Raw genomic sequence first — 21392 nt, 5'->3', positions numbered from 1 at the left:
TTTGAAAGCAAGTAATCCAATCTGTGCTAACAGCTAACCTATCACAACTTTCACCTAAAAATGTCAATAGTGTTTCCAATCTATACAATATACAATCGGCTGTGCTGAACTGTTGCTGTAGGATCACTCAAGTCCAAGATTAATAATCACTTACGGCTACCTTAAAGGCTTGAGAAACGTCAAGTTTCGCTCTAGTTCGGCTCAGAGTTACTAACATGTCACAGTTTACTATGTTCCTCTGAAACCTAAGCAAGTTGGGAATTAGATCACCCGAAAAGCAAAACTTCCTATGAAACTTGGAAGGAAACGTGGCATGCTGTTTAGCCACCAAGCTGTCATCTTTTCAAAGGTTAACCCAGTCTACCTATTTAAAAGACTATGGATGTCAGAACGTTCGTACCTCTGCTCCGCACCACCTAGCCGTGCACTCCAAGGCGGCACTGATCAGTGGAGACAGCAGGCACCCAGTTTCACTCTAGTGGAAGCGGGGAAGCCAGCAAGCCTTGGGACTGGCCCAGGAGCCCAAGGCAAGAGGCAGCACCCGGCCGCGCGACTCGCCCCTCCACCTTCTACACCCCGTCCACGCTGGGGACCGGGACTTGGGCAACCAGGGCAGAGCAAGCCAGACCCTCCCCGCTTACCTTGAGGACCGGGGTCAGGTACTCGGCCACTTCCAGAGCCTTTCCCTTCACCGTGTTGATCACATTCTGCATCCTGGGGCTGGAGCAGCGATAGGGCACGGAGGGACTGTCGCAATCCGGGCCACAGGGGAGTCAAAAACTGCCCCGGACGTGCCCGACTGGCATCGAACCTCGCAGCGGCACCGGCCCGGCCGGGGGGGAGGGGCGGCGACACGCGGAGGCCCGGCCCAGCTGTCACCTGGCCGCCACCGCAGAGGGCCCAAGCCGGCTGAGCGAGAGGCGGGTGCGCGCGCAGCCCCCGGCCTTCTCCAAGCTGTCTCTCTTCCCCGGAGCTCCACTGAACACCCCTTCCGGCTTCCCCTTCCTCTTCTCACACTCTCCCAACAGCCCCGCCGCCACCTAAGGCCTCACGTGACTCGACTCTCCCAGGACACGTGACAAAAGGAGGCCCGCGGGGGCGGGACCGGCCGGCCTCTGCTCCCTCCGGCCCGCCCCCCGGAAGCGCTGGAATGAGCGCGCCTGCGCAATGGCCGCTCAGGCTGCTCTTCCCTAGCGGGCGGCTCTTAGCTTTGTATTCCAGCCCTGGAAGGCAGCGTGAGAAGGGTTGATTTTTATTGTTTTTTGTTTGTTTTTGTTTTTGTTTTTTGTTTTTTGTCGCCTTTGCTCCCGGCTCATAGTTTCCCCACCAATGGGCCTTCAAAACCTACTGCTGCTACTACGAACTTAGGCAGTCACTATGTCGGCTCTATGATGTCCGTTCTTGCACTAGAACCTTCCCTGAGCGACTGAGGTAACCGCGCCCTCGCGGGCTGAGTGTTGTGGCTCGAGCGTGTTAAGGGGCTTGGGAGCCGCCCGCGATTCCTATTGCGCATGTGTGGGAGGGTTTCCCTGACAGTGAGGGAAACCTGGTGGAGGTGGGAGGAGTGCTGACCCATTGGCCTTCTGTCCATTGGCTTGTGCCCACCTGCTCTCTGATTTGGGCCTGTGTCTGCGGCCCTTGACGGCTCTATGTTCCCATCCTACCTGTGCGCGTTGGGCAAGTATTTACCCTGCCTGGAGTTTCGTGACCATCTGTCGTGAAAGACCGACCAGTTAGGCTCACTGACCCAAGATGAGCCTTCTGGTCCCATCCTGGTTCACTTAAGAGTCATTAGCTGTGATTCAACTATTTGCACTGAGGTCGCTTCTGTAAAAGAATCGTTCCCAGTGAGCTCTTTTTCTGCTCTGAAAGGAAAGGCCATTCCAAAATTCATTCCTTGTGGACCAAAGTTAATACGAATAAACTGCTTTTCTGCAGTCCCAAACTGTCAGTTACACATTTCCTAACTTATTTCCAATCTGGCCATCCCCTCTCTGTCTTGAGACTTGCCTCTCCTATCAGATGTTGGCAGTATGGTTTGTTTCCTTTAAGTCCTCTCTGTTGTCCTCGGCTGTCTTCCGTCTGCTGTAGTTGTGGCCAGACTTCTACAGGTTTCCTTTTCTATTCTTCACAGTCTTCAGTCTTTGCATTGTGTTTAATCCTTAGGTCTGCCGACGGGGCTGCTCATGAAAGTGATCTTCTTAAGGCAATTAAAAACCCGTGGAATGGAAAGAAAATGCTCCAGGCGCCCTGGGTTAGGCCCACCAACGCTGTACACATTCCTGCTAGGCATTATATTCATTACTCTAAGTTCAAGTCGAATCTTACTGGTAAAATACTCTGCCAATGAAGGTGAGTTAAAATGGAAATGTGTATGGGGTGCTTTTAATCATTTGCCTGGTGTTCTTATGAATAAATTATACGTGATGCCTTTTAAAGTACTATGCTTTGTGTCCATGATAAAGTGTATTGAAAATTTAAACTTTAACCTTGTGTGTTCCTTGGCAACATTTTTTTAACCCTGGATGAAATTTGGATCATTTAAGTGCAAGGTAAAGCACAGTGTATCTAACATCTGATTATACCCAGATGCCCAACAAGTGTTTCTGGATTTCTAGTAAAACATACAACTATAGCTTATTTGGAAATACAATATATTTGTTTAGTTATCTAGTTGGGCTCCTACTTGTGAATGTAAGTCTCGACTTCAGTTAATATCATGCCCTAGGCTCTGTTTTAATAGCATATTAGTTTCTTTCCTCATTGCTCTGACAAAATACTTGCCCAAAGCAGGTTAAGGAAAGGGTTTCTTTGTGCTCACTATCTGAGCGTAGGGTTCACCAAGCAAAGAGGTCATGGTAGCGGAAGCTCTCGTAGCAGTTATTCACATGGCACCCACAGGCATCAAGCAAGAAGAGAGAGTATGCTTGGGGCAGAAGAGATACCCCAGAAGCAAAGAACACTGGCTGGTTTTCTCGAGTCTGTAGGTTCAGTTCCCAGCATCCACATGGCAACTCAAAACTGACGATAGCTATAATCCCAGAAAGTTGAAATGTACTCCCCAGATCTGCTAAATACACTTCATCCACTGTAGTCTTCTGCCACCTAACTAGAATTCTACCATCCATTGACATATTACAGGAAAAATATTTTCAATTTTTTTTAAAAAGTCACACCCAGCTCATTTTCACTTTCTTATTTAGTCTAAGATATTAGCCCAGGAAATGCTGTTCCCCAAAGGTAAGGTGGTTCTTCCTACCTCAAGCTAATTTACATAGTCCCTTACAGGCATGCTCAGAGGCTAATCTAATTGAGATAATTCCTCACTAGACCAGAGGCCTAGTCACAGTCATAGAGTTCATAGTGCATACAGACGATATCCTTAAGAGCTTGGTTTATTAGAAGAGATAAACATGTAAATATGTTATAGAAGTCTATTAAAAGAAATGGAATAAAAAAGACTATGTCCAAGCTGCAGAGACAGTCTGAAAAAGTACTCTCTGGGAGAGGATGGTGGGCCCTGCTTCCTATGTACTCTTTTTGTTTGGTACATAGGAAAAAAGAGTACATAGGAAGCAGGGCCACTTCTATCTAGATGCCAGTTGATTTGCCAGAAGAACAGGGATGTGGGGCATTGGAATCAAAGACAGCAACTTATAAAAAGGAACAGAGGGAAAAGAACAAACAGTTGGGGAAAAACGTGTAGTTAAGAGTTATTAGGTGATAGTGGCTCACACCTTTAATCCCAGCACTTGGGAGGCAGAGGCAGGCAGATCTCTGAATTCAAGGCCACCCTGGGCTACAGATCGAGTTTCAGGACAGCCAAGGCTACACACAGAGAAACCCTGTCTTGAAAAAATCCAACAAAGAGAGAGAGAGAGAATTATTGAGCAAAACATTTTAAAAGTGTTGTTGGATCACAAAGGGGCATTTGGCTGGAGAGAGAAGGAACACATTGCCAAGGGCTTCATATACCCATCGGTGATGTTCTGCCTAGGGTCTGGGCAAATAAACATTTGAAGGATTATAGCTGCTTGTCAGTAGAGTAGACTGGAAGAATGGAAGAAGGCTAGTTAGATAGGAGATTATTGAAAGTCAAGCCATAAGTGATGAAGACTAACCGACTCTGCTATCAGAATATAGGTGATAGAGTCAAGAAATATTCAAAACACACAAACATATGCAATTGGTTAAAATACTGGATATTTCAAATCTTTTTGGTCCAAGTTGCAAGTACTTTGATAGTGGTTTTAGTAGGGACTATTAGTGGGAAAAGTAAGTTGGGTCAAGCTTGAATAAAACGTACAGTCGTAGGGTATTACCTTCCATGAGGCCATTATGTATGCCCTGTTTACTACAATGTGTAACAGTGACTGGCACAAATGCACATAAAGAAAACACCTAGCAAAGGAGTAAAAGGGAGCTAGTTACTTGTAGGTGTATTTGGTGAGCTTTAAACTAAATGTTGGAGAATTTAGATCTCAGTTATTCTTGAACTGATATTTAGATTTTGGGAGTAGCAGCTTGTGCAGATGAGAAGACAGAGCAGTAAGAGTTACAGTAAGTGCCAGGCCAGTGTGCTGAACATTAAGAATCCATTAGAGCTGGGAGCCAGAGTTGAATGCATTTGAAAGGTTTTTAATCTAAGCCTTTGGGAGAAGGCAGGAGGATCACAGGAGGCAGAAGTTCAAGTGGTACACACAGAGCTTGCAAGTACCCTGGAAGAGAAAGCCTGTTGGAAAAGGGAAGAGAGGTGGGGACTCCTCCACACCCCCTCAAAAAGATCACATGTTTTAGTTACTTTGTTGCTTGGAATGTGAAAGAGCTAGGAAACTTCAGTTAAGGAAGGGAGGGTTTGTTTTGGCTTCCAGTGTGAGAGGACAAAGTGCATTGTTGGCAGGGAAATCGTGAAGGCAGGAGTGTGAGGCAGTAGCCGGTCATAGCATTCACAGGAATCAGAGAGGTAAGTCCTATCAAAGACCTCACTCTCTCCCTTCCCCTTGTGATTCATCCGGGACCCAAGAACTTAGGTGAGTTTGCCTCACTACCTTCAGACACATCCCCACAAATGTACCTAGAGGCATGTCACCAATGACTCCACATCCAATAAAGATGACAGTGAAGATTAACCAGTTAACCAAAAGAGATAAGACAAAAGTGCCATATGATGAAAAGATACCGATTAAAACAAGCCCAATGGCATTTGTAGCTAGAAGATATTTATCAGAAAATGAGTAATTTGAGCTAGACAGTGATGGTACACACCTTTGATCCCAGCATTTGGGAGGCAAAGTAGAAGGATCTCTGAGTTTGAGGCCAGCCTAGCCTACAGAGCTAGTTCTGGGACAGCCAAGGTACACAAAGAAACCCTGTCTTGAAGAAGAAAATGAGTAATTTGAGTACAAAGAAACAAAATGGATGTTGACTGGTAGAGTGTTAGGGCCTGGTGTCTTACATTTCACTTATCAAATTTTAAGAATTGATGCTAAAAGTCAGATGAACAGAGGAGTAAAGGAGCTGTGCTGGAGTCAAAGTAGGTAGGTATTGAAACTAATCCTGAGAAGGACAGATTCTGACAGGAGAAGGGCAGATAGTAAGGCCGTGCGTGGTTCCTTTCTCTGGAACTAGAGGAAAGGCACTTATAAGTATGTATAAGAGATGCGTGGACTGAGGCCACACATACAGTCACACAGTCTGGGGTTATCTGTAAGAGGAATACCAGAAAGAACTAATAGAAAGCAAAAATGACTTAAAGAACGTTGATGCAGTGTTCACTATTGTAGCCTGAGCTGTCTCGTGTCTCATTTTAGTTCATTTGTTTGCATATCATGATAAAGATTATGAATAATGCCTTTCAAGGGTAACAGTGTGATTGAAGTCTGTCTTTAAAATGAGTCAAGGGAGTGGGTATTTGAACTAGTCTTCTGATGATGCATATAGTTGAACAAGCAAATACTTAAATTCAGCTGGACGTTTATTAAATGCCTGTTATATGAACATGTCCAAAGCCTGGTCCATTTGTCATAGGACGTTTACTTTTTAAGAGTTTCATAACATAATAACCTCTCAAATGCTGTTGTAGAGGTTGATAAATTGTACCTAGAAACAGACAGTCAATTTGGCATATGTTGAATGTTCAAGGGATTCTGCAGCAAAGAGGGAAAAAAATGGAGAGAGAAGGTTAAATTGCCAAACCACCTGCCATGTTTGCCAAGTTTTACTACAAGAGAAGCAACCAAATGTTTGCAAAGGAGAAATGCATTTCTCAAAATAGTCCTTAATAAAGAGTCTATTTGTTCTTGTCACTATTATAAAGCAAGTTGTTGTTAAGTATTTAGAAAAAAAAAAAAAACAGGTTATAACTAAGACCAAAGGATGCTAACCAAACCTCATGCTTACTTCAGTTGTCCTATTATCTAGAATATGCTTTATAATTCATCAGTGGATGTAGTGATCCAGAGTTACTGCTTCTCAGCCGTAAAAATAGCAAAGTTCTTTGCCAGCTATATTTTTTTCTATCCCAGTTTACCATTTATGGCAGGGGTTGGGGAGCCAAGCAGTGTATATAGTATGATATGAACCAGGTTGAAGAATTCTGAATTAAAGACATGCCATTGGCAAAGTATACCTTGATTTTTTTTTTAAAGGCAAATAAGTCAAGCTAAATACTAATTCAGCTGGTAAATTCATAACTATTGATAGGCTGGCGAGATGGCTTAGCAGGTAATAGCACTGTCTGTTTTTCTGAAGGTCCTGAGTTCAAATCCCAGTAACCACATGGTGGCTCACAGCCACCCGTAATGAGATCTGACGCCCTCTTCTGGTGTGTCTGAAGACAGCTACAGTGTACTTAATGTGTAATAAATGAATCTTTGAAAAAAAAGAACTGTTGCTGAGTCAGGTGCTGAATGTTAATTATCTCTTTAGAAGTCAGTCTCTGCCTCCTTCCCATGGAACTTTCTTTGCTCTTGATTCTAACCTCCCAACATATTTATCCAAATGTTGAGAACTGTGCCAGCTAAAAGACATTTAATGTAACAAGTGTTAAGTTTGATTTTTAAATTTAAAATATACTAATTACATGTAAAAACATGCAGAATAAACTTGATGGTTTTAAATTTTCCTGTTACATTTCAGAGAACAAGTATGACTATCTCCCTACCACTGTGAACGTGTGCTCAGAGCTGATGAAGCTGATTCTCTGTATACTTGTGTCACTCTGTGTTATAAAGAAAGGTAATTGCTAATATTGTCTGTTTCCTAAGTCATGCTATCAGAAAACAGTAGAACTGGTGCAGCGTGTATAGCGTTTAGTCTAGTCCAAACATGAGTATATCTTATAGGTAGGGAAACAGGATCAAAGAAAATGATAGGAGACTTGTATTGAAAGGAAGGGAGCTAGGAGGTTTTCCATTGTATTTCTCAGTGTCATGCTCCTAATCACTGTTCCTGGGTTGGACTTCCTCAGTGGGTTTTTCTTAATTTTCCATCTCAGTTCCCCAGTTACAGACGTTGGCACGTTCATATTACTCTTTTATCTCATGTGAACTAAACAGAGCTTTTGGAGCACTCAAGTGCTTGCACATTCACACCACAGAGTTTCAGTCTATGATGAGTTGAGTGCATTTCATAATTTCATGAAGTGTGTGCATTGCTTAAAGGGTTTAATTTACCTTTTTTCCCCTTTCTTTCCATTTTATTTCTTTCACAGCATGTCTCCAGAAGTCTCTGGAAGTCTGGAGCAGGAATAAGAGCTAAAACCAGGATTCGTAAACTTAACTATCTCGTAGTCCATGCATAGAAAATTTCACTTACTAGCTGTCTTCTTTGATCACCCCTTGAGGGGAGAGTGAAAACACAAAGGCTTCATTGTTCTTGTCTACTTACTCTGTTGAGCTCTTGGTTGTACGTTCAGAGAAGTAAAACACACAAGTCTATCTGGAGTCGCTTAGTTACTAAGATTATGGTTCTGTGTCTGCTAAGGGTCTGGCCGACAATTGTTCATGACACACAGGTGGGGAAAAAGAGATACTAATAAATACCATGTTATCTTTTACTTCTGTAAACCTGAAGTCACTTACAGAGGCAATTTAATAAAGCCCAGCTAATAGAATTATATTAGTAGTCAAGCTTAGTGTACTTTCAATGGAAACTTAAGCATTCTCATTGGAGATTGTTTGCTTGTTGTATGATTGCTTTGTATGATGCATATATTTCTTTCTTCAGAAGATCATCAAAGTAGACATTTGAGATGTACTTCCTGGAAGGAATTCTCAAGTTTCATGAAGTGGTCCATTCCTGCCTTTCTGTACTTCCTGGACAACTTGATTGTCTTCTATGTGCTGTCCTATCTTCAGCCTGTAAGTAGCAGTGTAACAGGAAGTGCCTGAGGAGACATAAAGAAGTGAATCCCCAAACTGATCTTGCTTTTTCCACTGGCCTTCCTGACACTTGGCTAGAGCCACCTGAATACTGACTTGCCTGTCTGGGCCAGATCTCAGGGTGTTAATGATTTCTGTGCTGGCTTTTTGGTGGGGTGGGGAATTGCTCTCGGGCAAGAGGACTCAGAAGCCATCCTGATTTGTGTAAACGATCAGTCTCCCTTTAGTTTGAGCTCTCTTATGACCACTCAAGACCTCCACTCAGACTTCCAGTATTAATTCAGAAAATAATACCGCTAATGGACCTCTCCTTCCCTGTTATACTGTAGCTTATCCGGTTACTATTTAAGTATTTAGATCCATAGTTTCTATATGACTTTTCCTGTTACTTTTTGTTATATTTATGTGTGGGTTTGTGTATGTATATGTGTATACATGTGCCATGGCAGGAATGTGAAGGCCAGAGAAGAGCTTGTGGGTGTCTGTTCTCTCCTTCCACTATATGGATCCCAAGATCAATCAAACTCAGGTCATGGGCTGGCTCTAAGCACCTTTTCCCATCTTGCTGGCCCCTTTATATTAATCTTATCTTCAGATTCCTTAAGAGTGTGGAACTATATCAATTCAGCTGATAATACTAGGAATACTCACTTCTGATGCATCTTTTGTATTCATTAGGAAAGGCATTGGTAATCACAATTAAAAGTCTTCTGCCTGGGTGGTGACTCACACCTTTAATCCTAGCTACTGCTTTGAAATCAGGGTAGGCAGATCTCTGATAACTTTGAGGCCAGCCTGCTCTACGTAGTGAGACCCAGGACAGCCAGGGCTATGTAGAGATTCTCACTCAAAGAAAAAAGAAAATGTGTATTCTACTTTTACCTGTAGTCAGTTTGGGTTCCATTGCTCCCTTTCTCCAATATATTTAAAAGTGGGCGTTTTTATTGCTTATGTGTTTTAAAAATAATAAAATTAATCGCTTTAATTATAAGTAGCATTCCTTTATGTGAAGCCCTGATCTGCTTTAGAAACAAGTGAAAAGGAGGGAGCAATAGAACATAGTAGGAATGAAGAGCTTGGTGCTTTTTCACACGTGGAAATCTGTGTGACTGGGAGGGCCCTGCCTGCCCTCTGTTTCAATTCTTCTGTCTGCAAAATAGAAGAAAACATGCTAAACCATCTCAAAGGCAGGTGCTTAGGCCAACTGAGCACCTGTGCTCCTGTCTGCTCTATGATATAGGGGATGTTTTGTCTTTTGTTTGTTGCTTTGTTTTCCATTAATTTGTTTACTTTACATCCCAATCAGAGCTTCTCCTCCCTCCTCTGCTGCCAGTTCCTCCCTCTCCTCTCCCTTCCCCCTTAGGCCCTCCTCTCTTCTCCTCAGAGATGGGGAGACCTCCCATGGATATCAGCATACCTTGGCATACCAAGTTGCAGTAAGACTAAGTAAGTGCATCTTCTCCTATTGAGGCTAGATGAGGCCATCTAGTTAGGGGAAAGGGACCCAGCCCCTCCTCTTGCTACTAGGGGTTCTACGTGAGGACCAAGCTGTACATCTGTTACATATGTATAGGACTAAGTCCATCCTAAGCACGCTGTCTATTTGGCGGTTCAGTCTTTGTGAGACCCTATGGTCCAGGTTAGTTGTTTCTGTAGATTTTCTTGTGATGTTCTTGACCTCTCTGGCTCTTTCAGTCCTTCCTCCCTCTTTCACAAGATTCCCTGTGTTCCGCCTAGTATTTGGCTTTGAGTCTCTCGGCATCTGTTTTCATCAGCTTCTGGGTGAAGCCACTTAGATGACTATTATGCAGGCCTCCTGTCCACAAGTATAGCAGAGTATTAGTAATAGTGTCAGGGATGGGCTCGCTCGTGGCCTGGGACTCAAGCTGGGCAGTCACTGCTTGGCCACTCCTCCACTTTCTGCCCTCTCTTTATTCCCTGCACCACTTATAGGCAGGAAAAAATTGTGGTTCAAAGGTTTTGTATTTGGATTGGTATCCCTATCTCTCCATTGAAAATCTTGCCCCGTTATAGGAGGTGACCATTTCATGTTCCATATTCCCTATTGCTAGGAGTCTTAGCTAGTGTCACCCTCATAGATTCCTGGGAGTTTCCATTGTCCTAGATTTCTAGCTTGTCCCAGAGATAGCCCCACCCCCACTGATTTCAGTTCTTTCTCTTGTCATCCTTCCTACACTTGATCCCTCCTGTTCCTCTCCCTACCCTCTTTCCTACAGAGTTCCCTCTCTCCATCCACTCGGATGTCTATTTTAATAATTTTCTCTTTTCAGATTTGTAATGATAGTAACAGTTCAGCTCATATAACATACCTACTTCTAAATTCTTGTTTATACCTTTTCAGATTTGATAATTCCGATCACAGCAATGTGATTATTCATATTCAATAGTAAATATTACTTATATTTTATTGGAAACCAACAGATTACCTGTACATTTATACCCATTCCTACGAGCCTAGTATTAAGCAAAATTACCGCTTCCTTATTCTTCTTCCGTATTTATTGCTTGGCTCTTCCCGGACAGCTATAACCACAAATATTATGAAACAGTTTGCATGATTTATTGTATGTATTTCTTGTCTAATTCTGCTTAAGGAATTAAATAAGGGTGCATAGAAGTTTGAGGACGTGGACTATAGTTAGATGCATTCTCTGGTGTTAACACAGGAAGCAGCCAGACTGACTAGTTGTGTGCATTTGCACCGCTCCTGTGTGATCGCTCAGCGTCACTACTTCCCTACTCTTACCAACCAGCCTCTTTCCTCATCATCTCTTCCTCTTCTCTCCACCTGAAGCTCACAAACAGTTGTGTTATAGTGAGCTACACTGAGAAAGGCCACTCACAGTCCCTCACACAGACAAATAAGAAATGATTGGAAAGCCAGAAACGTTGATTACCCTGATTCAATAATTATACATTATGTATGTATAGTAAACTACTACTTTTTATGATGAGTAAATACATATATGATTGACTAATTCTTACTAAGAAATTCAGTAGAAAAACATTAGATTCTTAGAATTACAATTTTATTCAATTTCACTTTTTTGTTTCTATTATAGCTGTGTTTGCTTTTATTAGTGGTTATATAATATAAGACTTGGTAGTTCCTGTTGTTTGTTTATTTGACTTCTTGGTGCAGAGTTTTACTATGTCTCAGACTACACAGGAGCTAAAGATCCTCATGCATTAGCCTTCTGGGTGGTAAAACTACAGCTAGATAACAGCACACCTGCTGTTCTCCCTAAAGAAGTAAGGAAAAGTGAAACATACCTTTTGAATATTGTTAAAAAATATTAGTATTGCCAGATCCAGTTATAATTAATAATGGTAGAATTTCATATCTTCCAAGTAATACAAATATATGTATGTGTGTTGTGTCCACTTTAAACAGAAATATAACTATATTCACAAAAACAAACTACTATAAAATCTAGGTGATACAGTTCTAAATGTTTAGAGTAATTCAGATCAACCCAAAAGACTATCTAACATGAATTATGTTTTAAGTCGTGTCATTTCAACTGGAAAACTGATTCAGTTTCTAAAATAACAAAAGTGCTTAAAGATGTGCATGCATTTTCTTAGCTACAGATAGGCCTAGCACTTTCCCTTCTCTCTGCCCATCAGCCAACACTAAAGCTCTAAGGGGATATGGTCAGAGCTCAGTGCTAAGGTGTGAATCGCTCTTACTTGATTCCCAGGACTACACACAAAAATAATAATTTTTAAGAAGTCTATAAAGTGTTTTGACAGCTGTTAAAATAAAAATAAAGAAGTATGCTTCACCTTTAGATTGTGTATGTCTTGATCTATATACATTCAGGTCATTTGTACACAAGCCTTCGCCAAACTTAAACACGTATTGTCAAATCCTGACAATAACTTGATCATATCTGCATAAATTTAACAAGCAAACGAAAAAAATGGAATCTAATCCCCCAGTGAAACAGCTGCCCTAATAACCCTTCTGCTTTGTGATTCAAAAGTTTTTGTATCAGGTGAGCAGCAAGGCAGGAGGTCCTTAGGTCAGTGCTTTGCTGGGATTGTAATTCTATCTTCTCTCTCTTTCTAGGCCATGGCTGTTATCTTCTCGAATTTTAGCATTATAACAACAGCTCTTCTATTCAGGATAGTGCTGAAGTAAGTAATTCAGAATGGAAACACATGCCATCCTTTAAAGTGGGCCAGTCCCGCCTGAGAGAATTACGCAGAATGCTGAGCCTTCAGACTCCATAGGCCATGGTTTTGTATCTAACTAGCCTTTAATATTAGATACCTTGCTTCTCCAGTGAGGAAAGCAACTCTAGTGCTGTTTAAATCCTCTGCCATCAGGTATATAAAATATCCTGAACTTTTCAAAAGTAAGATATTTGATTACTATTTGTTAGTAATTTAATTTTTAGTGTTTTTTTAAAGATGTGTTTTAAGGTCTTGTGACAGATCTTTGTAACTCGGAATAGCCAGGAACTCATAGTCCACCTGCTTCAACCTCCCAAGTGCTAGGATTACTAGCCACATCCAGTCTACCAGGGGCTGCACCCTTGAAGAACACTAACTCCCTGTTCTAGCTGCTGTCAATTCCTTATGGAGGGATGTGATTATGTGCCCACATGCCTGCTCCATGCTGGGCCTTCCTCTCTCCCTTGAGCTTGCATAGGTCTTGTGTATGCTGTCACAGTTGCCATGAGTCATACACACATCTGCCCAGCTGTGTCCACATTATTCACCACCGCTGGCTCTCACAGTCTTTTTGCCACCTCTTCCTCAGTTAGCCCCAAGCCTTGGGAGGAGGGAGTCACAGACAATTTCTTAGTCTCTGAACCTCGACCACTTATGGGTCTTGATGTTAATACAAAACAACGCTTCTGTGATGAGGGTTAAGGTATACATTAAACTACAAGTGTAATGATAAGTCATTAGGAGTTAGTTTAGTAGTATGTCTATTTAACAGAATAATGATTCCAGTACTCCTCTAGGGCCGATGACCTGTCTAGCCACAGGTACCAGTTCCTGTTAACAGCACCAGGTATAGGTTTCAACTTTTGGAGTGGGCCTTAAATTCATTCAGAAGAGGTTGGCTACTTCTGTGACATTTATGCCACTATTGTATCAGCATGGATGTGTTGCTAAGCTGATAGTTACTGTATTTCTCAGGGGTCCCAGCTGGGTAAGGTAGGTGATGACCTTTCTCCGCTGATAGCATGAGTAGCACCTTCCAGCACTATGAGCTAGCCTATAGAAAGCTTGCATAGAAGGCAGCAAATAGTATGGCACCATTTCAAGGGGATGAAAGAGGCATCTCAACTTCTTCATGAACGGATTTTTTTTTCTCAAGAGACCTTAACAACCTTAACATATTTTTTCCTTTCCCTGTTAAGTTGAAATTTTTCAGTATTTCGCTTAGAGGAAACACCTTCCAGCATCTCTGGAAAGTTAAACTGTTAGTACCAAACTTCCTTTGCACTTTGGGACTATTAAGTAAAATAAGAGTAACTTCACTGCAAACATTGTGATACCTCGTAGTCTATCAGAGAGCAGGCAGGTGCTGAGTAACTGGCAGGGAAGTTACATACATAAAAACAAGGGGCAAAAGGGTGATTCACATGGACGATACGGCAAAAGGAGCAGGAGATTCTGTCATGCTCCTCACATGGTGGATAATTAAAATCTTAGTGTTGGCAAGATGGCTCAGCGGTAGGGCTATGACTAACCCCGTCACTGGGACCTAAGTCTAGTTATATGAAAATCATACCTGAGAAGTCATGATACACAGAGATGCTGCTTCCTAAGCTACCATGCGCATTTAGCAGTTTCAGAGAATGGAGTTGTAGAATAGAAGTCAGTCTCATTTTTCTGCATATGTCATGGGAGTTTAGAATGAGTCTTTAAAGCTGTAGCTCTCTAGGAGGAAGAATGTACACAAAGCCATGACAAATCTCTTTCTTAGTCTTTCATAAACACACGAGCACGGGAAGCATTTACCTCTCACTTAGCTTTTTCCCTAAGAGCAAGAATTGCCTACAGTGTCCTAGGCGCTCAGTAAACCCGCTAGTGATAACAGTCTTGTCACTTCCAGTTCTCACTTTGACACTTCTGCTTTTGCTTGGCTTTCCCCATCTTCTCAGGGGCCTTACAGACTGTCCCCAACTGAGAGATAGGTGCAGCACACCTTCTTTGTGGCCTTTGCATAGTTGGTTTTCTGCCTTACCTCTACAAGTACCCGTCCTCGGTATAGACCCCTGGCTAGTATGTCTCAAGTCTGCCATCACTTAGCTCATGGCTCTCTTCTGATTATAATGTAAGCTCCCTCAGGAGGGAGGGCAAACCTTTATTTGCCTGTTGAGTGCATGCCATTGAGCTGAGTAAATGACCAATTAGAATGACAATACGCATCCTCTATAGTTCACAACTTTATTGTCAGGTAAAGCCAATAAGTAAAGCCTTGTTGGGTTTTATAAGAAATGCTACACAAGTGTAATTTTTTTCTTTCCTTATCCTCCAGTATTCTGTTTTATGGTGGCTTATTAATAGGCCCTTGACCCAGGAGCTAATGTCCTCAACAATGTGTGTGTCATGAGTCTAGTCTTCTTTGAGAAAATTTATCTATATTGATTACTAAAGCTTATCCATACTGCTTTTTTTGATTCTTGCAAACTGAGCTAAGATCCTCTGTTAGAATTTATAGTTTATCACAATAAAAATCACTGTATTAGAGGTCCAAGATAGCTGTCAAAGACAGGATGCTGTGTTACACCTGCACATTCAAGGTAATTTGTAGGAAGAAATTAAAAATGTCCCTAACGCATTCTGAAAGTGAATAGAAGGGTTGGATGCGAGACACAGTCCTGTCAAGTTATAGTGCAGTTGGACTGTAGGGAATACTAGCAACTGTGTACAGTTTATTCAACCAAGTATTCCTGTTCCCAATTTTTCAGTAGGACATTTAACAGGGGAAAGAGGAGTGAAAGCAGATGTGGTAAAGTCTTGTTTTCTCCCTTTTGCATAGGCGGCATCTGAACTGGATCCAGTGGGCATCCCTCCTGATTCTGTTCTTGTCTATCGTGGCCCTAACAGCCAGTACCAAAACGTCCCAGCATGAATTGGCAGGACATGGATTTCATCATGATGCCTTCTTCACCCCATCTAATTCCTGCCTTCATTTCAGGAGAGACTGTTCCCTAAGAGACAATTGTACATCGAAGGAGTGGACTTTCAGTGAAGTCCAGTGGAACACCACAGCCAGAGTTTTTAGTCACATCCGTTTGGGCTTGGGCCACGTTCTGATTATAGTTCAATGTTTTATTTCTTCAATGGCCAATATCTATAATGAGAAGATCCTGAAGGAGGGGACACAGCTCACTGAGAGCATCTTCATACAGAATAGCAAGCTTTATTTCTTTGGCATTGTTTTTAATGGGCTGACCCTGGTCCTTCAGAGCAGTAACCGTGACCAGATTCAGAACTGTGGGTTTTTTTATGGCCACAATGCATTTTCAGTAGTCCTTATTTTCGTGACTGCCTTCCAGGGCCTTTCAGTGGCTTTTATCTTGAAATTCTTAGATAACATGTTTCATGTCTTGATGGCCCAGGTGACAACTGTCATCATCACAACAGTGTCCGTCCTGGTCTTTGACTTCAGGCCCTCCCTGGATTTTTTCCTAGAAGCCCCATCAGTTCTCCTCTCCATATTTATTTATAATGCTAGCAAGCCTCAAAATCTAGAGTGTGCACCTAAGCAAGAAAGAATCCGCCATCTGAGTGGCAGTCTTTGGGAGCGTTCCAGTGGGGTAAGTCGGTGCAAATGCACTTTGTGCTAATTCTTAAAGTCAAAGCACATGTATTCAAGAAAGAGAATAGCATCAGTGTGTCAGAAAGTGTCTTAGATCTCTATGACAGAAGTCATGACCTGGACTTCCGATGCTGGTAAGGACTAGGTAAGCCATAGTGCCCCAAGGATTTTGTGTGTTAACTGTATAGTTGTAACACATAGAACTGCAGACCCCAAAGGTACTCATTCCTTGTCTCATCCTGTCTCCCCTAGATTTATGGTTAGAGAGTGAGCCAAATACTTTAAAGACAGGAAGTAAAAGAACTGATAATGGAGCTGTGTGCTCTGGCTCCCAGTTCCTTGGTTTTCTACTACATAGTGGTTGGAAAAAAGAAGCTAGTCTCTTACGTTGATAAATCATGTGACAGAAAACTTGTTACCTTGATCTTCTCCGTAGTTATCTGTTTATTTCACATAAGAAAATGGTTTTTAGCAAGAGCTCTCTTGGATAAGAATATATTCTAAAAAATGTAGTTGTTCTGAATTTGCAATTTTTGTCAACACACAAAGATGAACTATTTCACATGAGGAGCCCATTTTACTATGTAGGAAAATCTGTCATTTACTGGCCTCATGGCAAAAGTCCACATGTTGTATCTCTGAGATTTTGATAACAGATTTTAAGATTTAAAAAAACAACAAAACAAAACAAACCCAACAACCCTACATCATGTGACCCAAACTTGAGTCAGCAAGAGTGTGTACATTCAGGGTTCCTCTGTTCTTTCCAGTGAGCTGATAGTAACTGCTTGCCTTGCTCTTTAAGGAAGTAAAAGCGTGTTAGTACCAAGAGTTCTTCAAATCATTCACCATCCTTGAATCACTTCCCTGAAAGACCTGCAGGTGGTGGTCTCAGTCTGAGCTGAATACACTTCCCTTTTTTCGTAATAAAACAAAGAAGATTTTGTCTAGGTTTATTTTAGTGTGTGTGTGCATGTGTGCGTGTGCGTGTGCGTGTGTGTGTGTGTGTGTGTGTGTGTATGTGTATGTGTTTTGCTTCCATGTGTGTATACAATTTGTATGCTTTGTGCCCTCAGATGTAAGAAGAGAACATCAGATCCCCCAGGGACAGGGATTACAGGTGATTGTTAGCCACAGATAGTTGTAAAGTACCATGTGGGTGCTGGGAACCAAACCCGGGTCCTTTGCAAGAGCAAGTGCTCCTCACCCCTGCGCTGTCTCTCCTGTCCCATCTTTACTTTTGATCATCTCCTGTGCTTCTAACTGTAGCAATTTCAACTCTTTACTTTGACCAGATTATATACACAGTTAAACTGAAACTCATAATTCAGTGAATAAACCTTTGATTCATGTATCCAATAAGATCTCAAACTCTAACTAGCTACTCATTTCATGTTTCCTTTTAGGATGGAGAAGAGCTGGAAAGACTTACCAAACTCAAGAGTGATGACTCAGATGACGACACTTTATAATGGTACCTGGTTGGTGGACAACTCACACAAACTGTGTTTGCACATTTTCAATTGTGGCAATTGTCTTTTCTGATAAAGTGATGATGTTTGAAAGCATAGTATTCTTTACATGTATCTAACCACTGAATAAACAACTCCATCTAAGACCTATAGCAGCCACAGGGTGGCAGAGTTCTGAGACCTAAACATAGAACTCTCTGCATAACTGACTACCTGATGAGTCAACAGGACACTATGCAGATTGTTTCTTCAGCCTCCAGGGTCCAGAAATCATGTTAATTTGACCCTACAGTTACACAAATGGAGATAGCGTGCCAGATACTAATCATCGTGTCATATCATCTGCCTGCCAAGGTCATCTCTCTCGCTCTGTCATTGTTATATCATCCTGCCTGTCCCTCAGATTTCGAGGCCTTAGCAATAGTCGTTTTGCTTTTATTAAAGCAATAACACTCTAAAAGTTTTGGCTGAAAGACCTAAGTATCTGGCTGTGCCATAGATTTTAAATAACATCCTTTGTGATAAATATTTTTAAGCTATTAAGAAATAAAATTTCAAATTTTTATTTGTTTTTTTAAATCATCTTTTTTTTAAAGCTTTATTTACATGAAAGTTGGTTGCCATGTTATCATACTTAGCACTTGTATTTTAATTCACCTAAGCCATTGTAGAATTGTTTGTTTGTTTGTTTGTTTGCTCTATCCTTGGTTTGTACATTTACAAAATCTTGACATCATTACCTTTTGATGTTGAGTTACTGTGCTGAGAATTCAGTTGATTTATTTTTGAGTTATTAATTGAGCTGTAGAATTGTTACCTATCTTTGTGTAATATCCTATTCTGAAAGTCAAGTCTCTGGCTTTAGGATGCCTTTATAAGAATTATTTTGTAAAAAAAAAAAATAATAATAATGACTTTTAATGAAATAGAGTAGTGTTACTCCAAGAGGGCCAGTAACCAGAAAGTCACCTCTCAACAACACTTCCTACTTAGAAGTGCATGGTATTTCTCAAGACAAGTTTGCATGCAGCCAGGTGATTCTTCATTGGTACAGCAGTCATGTGGCAGATAATTATAATGTAAGAAAATAGAGTGATTTGTTCCAGGTCTTATAGCTGAAGGGTAGTAGAAACAAGCTTCAAGCCTGTGTGTTTACAAATTCCTACACTGTAAATATGAATTATAAGCTAACATGAAGTTTGCACATTCCTTCTTCAAGTTTCCATGTATTTATATATAAGATATTACTATTATTATAATCCATCTGTCTACCCAGAATAATATAACTGTTAATAATTGCTAAAAATTTTTAATTAAAATAATTACTAAACTCTTATTTTGAATCTGTACTATGTCATATGAGATGTGGTGTGGAACAACTTAAAACTTGGTCTTTGACTCAATTTTGATGTCTAAAGAATGGTTAAATTCTCTACCTTATTGTAGGAATTCTCACCAGAGTCGCATGAAATGGGATTAACCAATGTGATTCATTTTAAAGATAAAGAAAATAAGATAGAGAGCACTCACTTTTAGAAATGAGAGCATGAAAATTATCTTACTGAGCTTCAGAAGAAATTGCAAGTATCACCTACAGGATACTTAGTATAGCAATCATTTGTATCAGTGGTGTGGAGTCATTTGATTTTTCTTGTCTACAGTTATTTTTTGCATTCTTACTTCTTTGGAAAACATTTATTGCTCACCATCGTGTTAACTAGCCACTCCCTAAAAGGGCTGAGCTGAAAATAAAATGTCAGAGAGATGCACTTGGTTATTTTAGAAGCATTATTATTTTATGAAGGACAATGTGAAGGTAAGAGGTCCAGAACCATTTCCCAGGTACTAATGGAGTGGGAATTGTATGACCTAAAAAGTTGTCCCACAGAAAAAGGAATAGACACAGTAATCGTGACATGGTTCCTACTCCAGGAACTAAATGGCAGTGAGGTAGCAGGGCGACTCTTATTCATACACATAGGCTAGAGATCCCAACAGGTTGTATTTCTCAGCATTGGGCAAGGAAACAAGAATGTGGATACTGGTTGTGACAGGGAAAGTGGCTTAGACCTAGATCCCAATCCTTTCCCTAGCTGCTGCTTGCCCCGTTTTCAAGCACGGTGTACTGAATGGCCCAGTCAGAGCATATTTGCTCGGCTTACAGCTAACATTATTTTCTTGTTTCACTCTGAATTTCCATGTGGAAGCCCTGTTGCTTGGGAGGTAGCTATTGTGGCTTTGTTACTGCTAATGTTGCTGTAATCCTTTCTCTCTACATAAGCCAGCTGGCTGGATGTGCCCAGATCCTCCTTGGTACCCTGTCCCTTTTCCTACAATGATTTTTCTATGAGCTCTTAACATTCCAAGCAGAGAAGGCTGAGCATAGTGGTAAGAGGGTGATTTTCTCTCTCAAAGCCTAGATCAGAGTTCTTGAAATTGAGTGATATATTTCCACTTTTAATGAAGAAAACATTTGATACAAGTTTCAACGTGAATTTTTACTCTTATTAAAGTACATCCAAACAATGTGATTTGTGAACTTATTTTTTCAATACAGATTTTCATTGTGTTCTGTAGATTAGCCTTGAGTCCACTTTGTAGACTATACTGACCTTAGAGTAATCTACCTGCCTCAGTCACCCAAGCTGATATTTCAGCTATAAGCCACCATACCAAGCCTCACTTACATGTTTTATATGAAAGCCAAAACACATTTACAGAATAGAATATAGTACTATAAAGACCAATAAATTTTAAATTAAAATACAAACTTTGCTGGCTAGCTTTATGTCAACTTGACACAGCTATAGTCACTTTAAGAGGAGGGACTGTCAATTAGTTAAATGCCTCCATCAGATTGTGCCGTAAGCAAACCTGTAGACCATTTTCTGAATTATGACTGGTGGAGAGGGACATGTGCATGGTGCCATCCCTGGGCTAGTGGTCTTGGGTTCTATAAGAAAGCAGGCTGAGCATGCCATGCAGATCCAGAAGCCACACACACACACACACACACACACTATGGCCTCTGCATCAGCTCATGGCTCTTGGTTCTTGTCTTGCTTCCTGTCCTGACTTCCTTCAATGATAAACAGTGATATGGGACAAGCCCCTTCCGCTCCACTCGAGCCCCAGGCTACCTTGCCAGCAGAGTCTCGCCCAACACCCGCAAGGGCCCACACAGGATTCCCCACGGGATCCTAAGACCTCTGGTGAGTGGAACACAGCGCCTGCCCCAATCCAATCGCAGAACCTGAGACTGCTGTACATAGGGAAGCAGGCTACCCGGGCCTGATCTGGGGCACAAGCCCCTTCCGCTCCACTCGAGCCCCGGGCTACCTTGCCAGCGGAGTCCCCTGACACCCGCAAGGGCCCACACAGGATTCCACACAGGATCCTAAGACCTCTAGTGAGTGGAACACAACTTCTGCCAGGAGTCTGGTTCGAACACCAGATATCTGGGTACCTTCCCTGCAAGAAGAGAGCTTGCCTGCAGAGAATACTCTGCCCACTGAAACTAAGGACAGTGCTACCCTCCAGGTCTGCTAATAGAGGCTAACAGAGTCACCTGAAGAGCAAGCTCTTAACAGTGACAACTAAAACAGCTAGCTTCAGAGATTACCAGATGGCGAAAGGCAAACGTAAGAATCCTACTAACAGAAATCAAGACCACTCACCATCATCAGAATGCAGCACTCCCACCCCACCTAGTCCTGGGCACCCCAA

At 41.7% G+C, this 21392-nt stretch overlaps 2 protein-coding genes across 6 annotated transcripts in view; one reads left to right on the top strand and one right to left on the bottom strand.

The window, feature by feature from the left end:
- Positions 1–984, bottom strand: part of Atg3 (autophagy related 3) — a 29710-nt gene extending 28726 nt beyond the window's left edge. For both annotated transcript variants that reach the window (NM_026402.3, NM_001356366.1), the window contains exon 1: positions 642–984. In NM_026402.3, coding sequence (NP_080678.1) covers positions 642–713 — 72 coding nt within the window. In that variant the 5' untranslated portion in view covers positions 714–984. The remainder of the gene's footprint in view (positions 1–641) is intronic.
- Positions 985–1139: 155 nt separating this feature from the next.
- Slc35a5 (solute carrier family 35, member A5) lies at positions 1140–20240 on the top strand. 4 transcript variants are annotated; one of them, NM_001356453.1, is made up of 7 exons: positions 1140–1431; positions 2167–2352; positions 7138–7236; positions 8230–8360; positions 12478–12545; positions 15412–16192; positions 17601–20240. In NM_001356453.1, exons 2-7 carry the CDS (start codon positions 2187–2189, stop codon positions 17664–17666), a joined length of 1311 nt encoding a protein of 436 aa, NP_001343382.1. In that variant the 5' UTR covers positions 1140–1431; positions 2167–2186; the 3' UTR covers positions 17667–20240. The 4 variants fall into 4 exon arrangements, with proteins under 4 accessions (NP_001343382.1, NP_083032.2, XP_006522710.1 ...); NM_028756.4 differs by having other exon boundaries at positions 8227–8360; XM_006522647.4 differs by lacking the exon at positions 1140–1431 and adding an exon at positions 1445–1677 and having other exon boundaries at positions 8227–8360; positions 17601–20193.
- The last annotated feature ends 1152 nt before the right edge of the window (positions 20241–21392 follow it).

Source organism: Mus musculus, chromosome 16 (assembly GCF_000001635.26).
Source record: "Mus musculus strain C57BL/6J chromosome 16, GRCm38.p6 C57BL/6J".
Lineage (NCBI taxonomy): Eukaryota > Metazoa > Chordata > Mammalia > Rodentia > Muridae > Mus > Mus musculus.
This window is presented reverse-complemented; position numbering and strand designations above follow the sequence as displayed.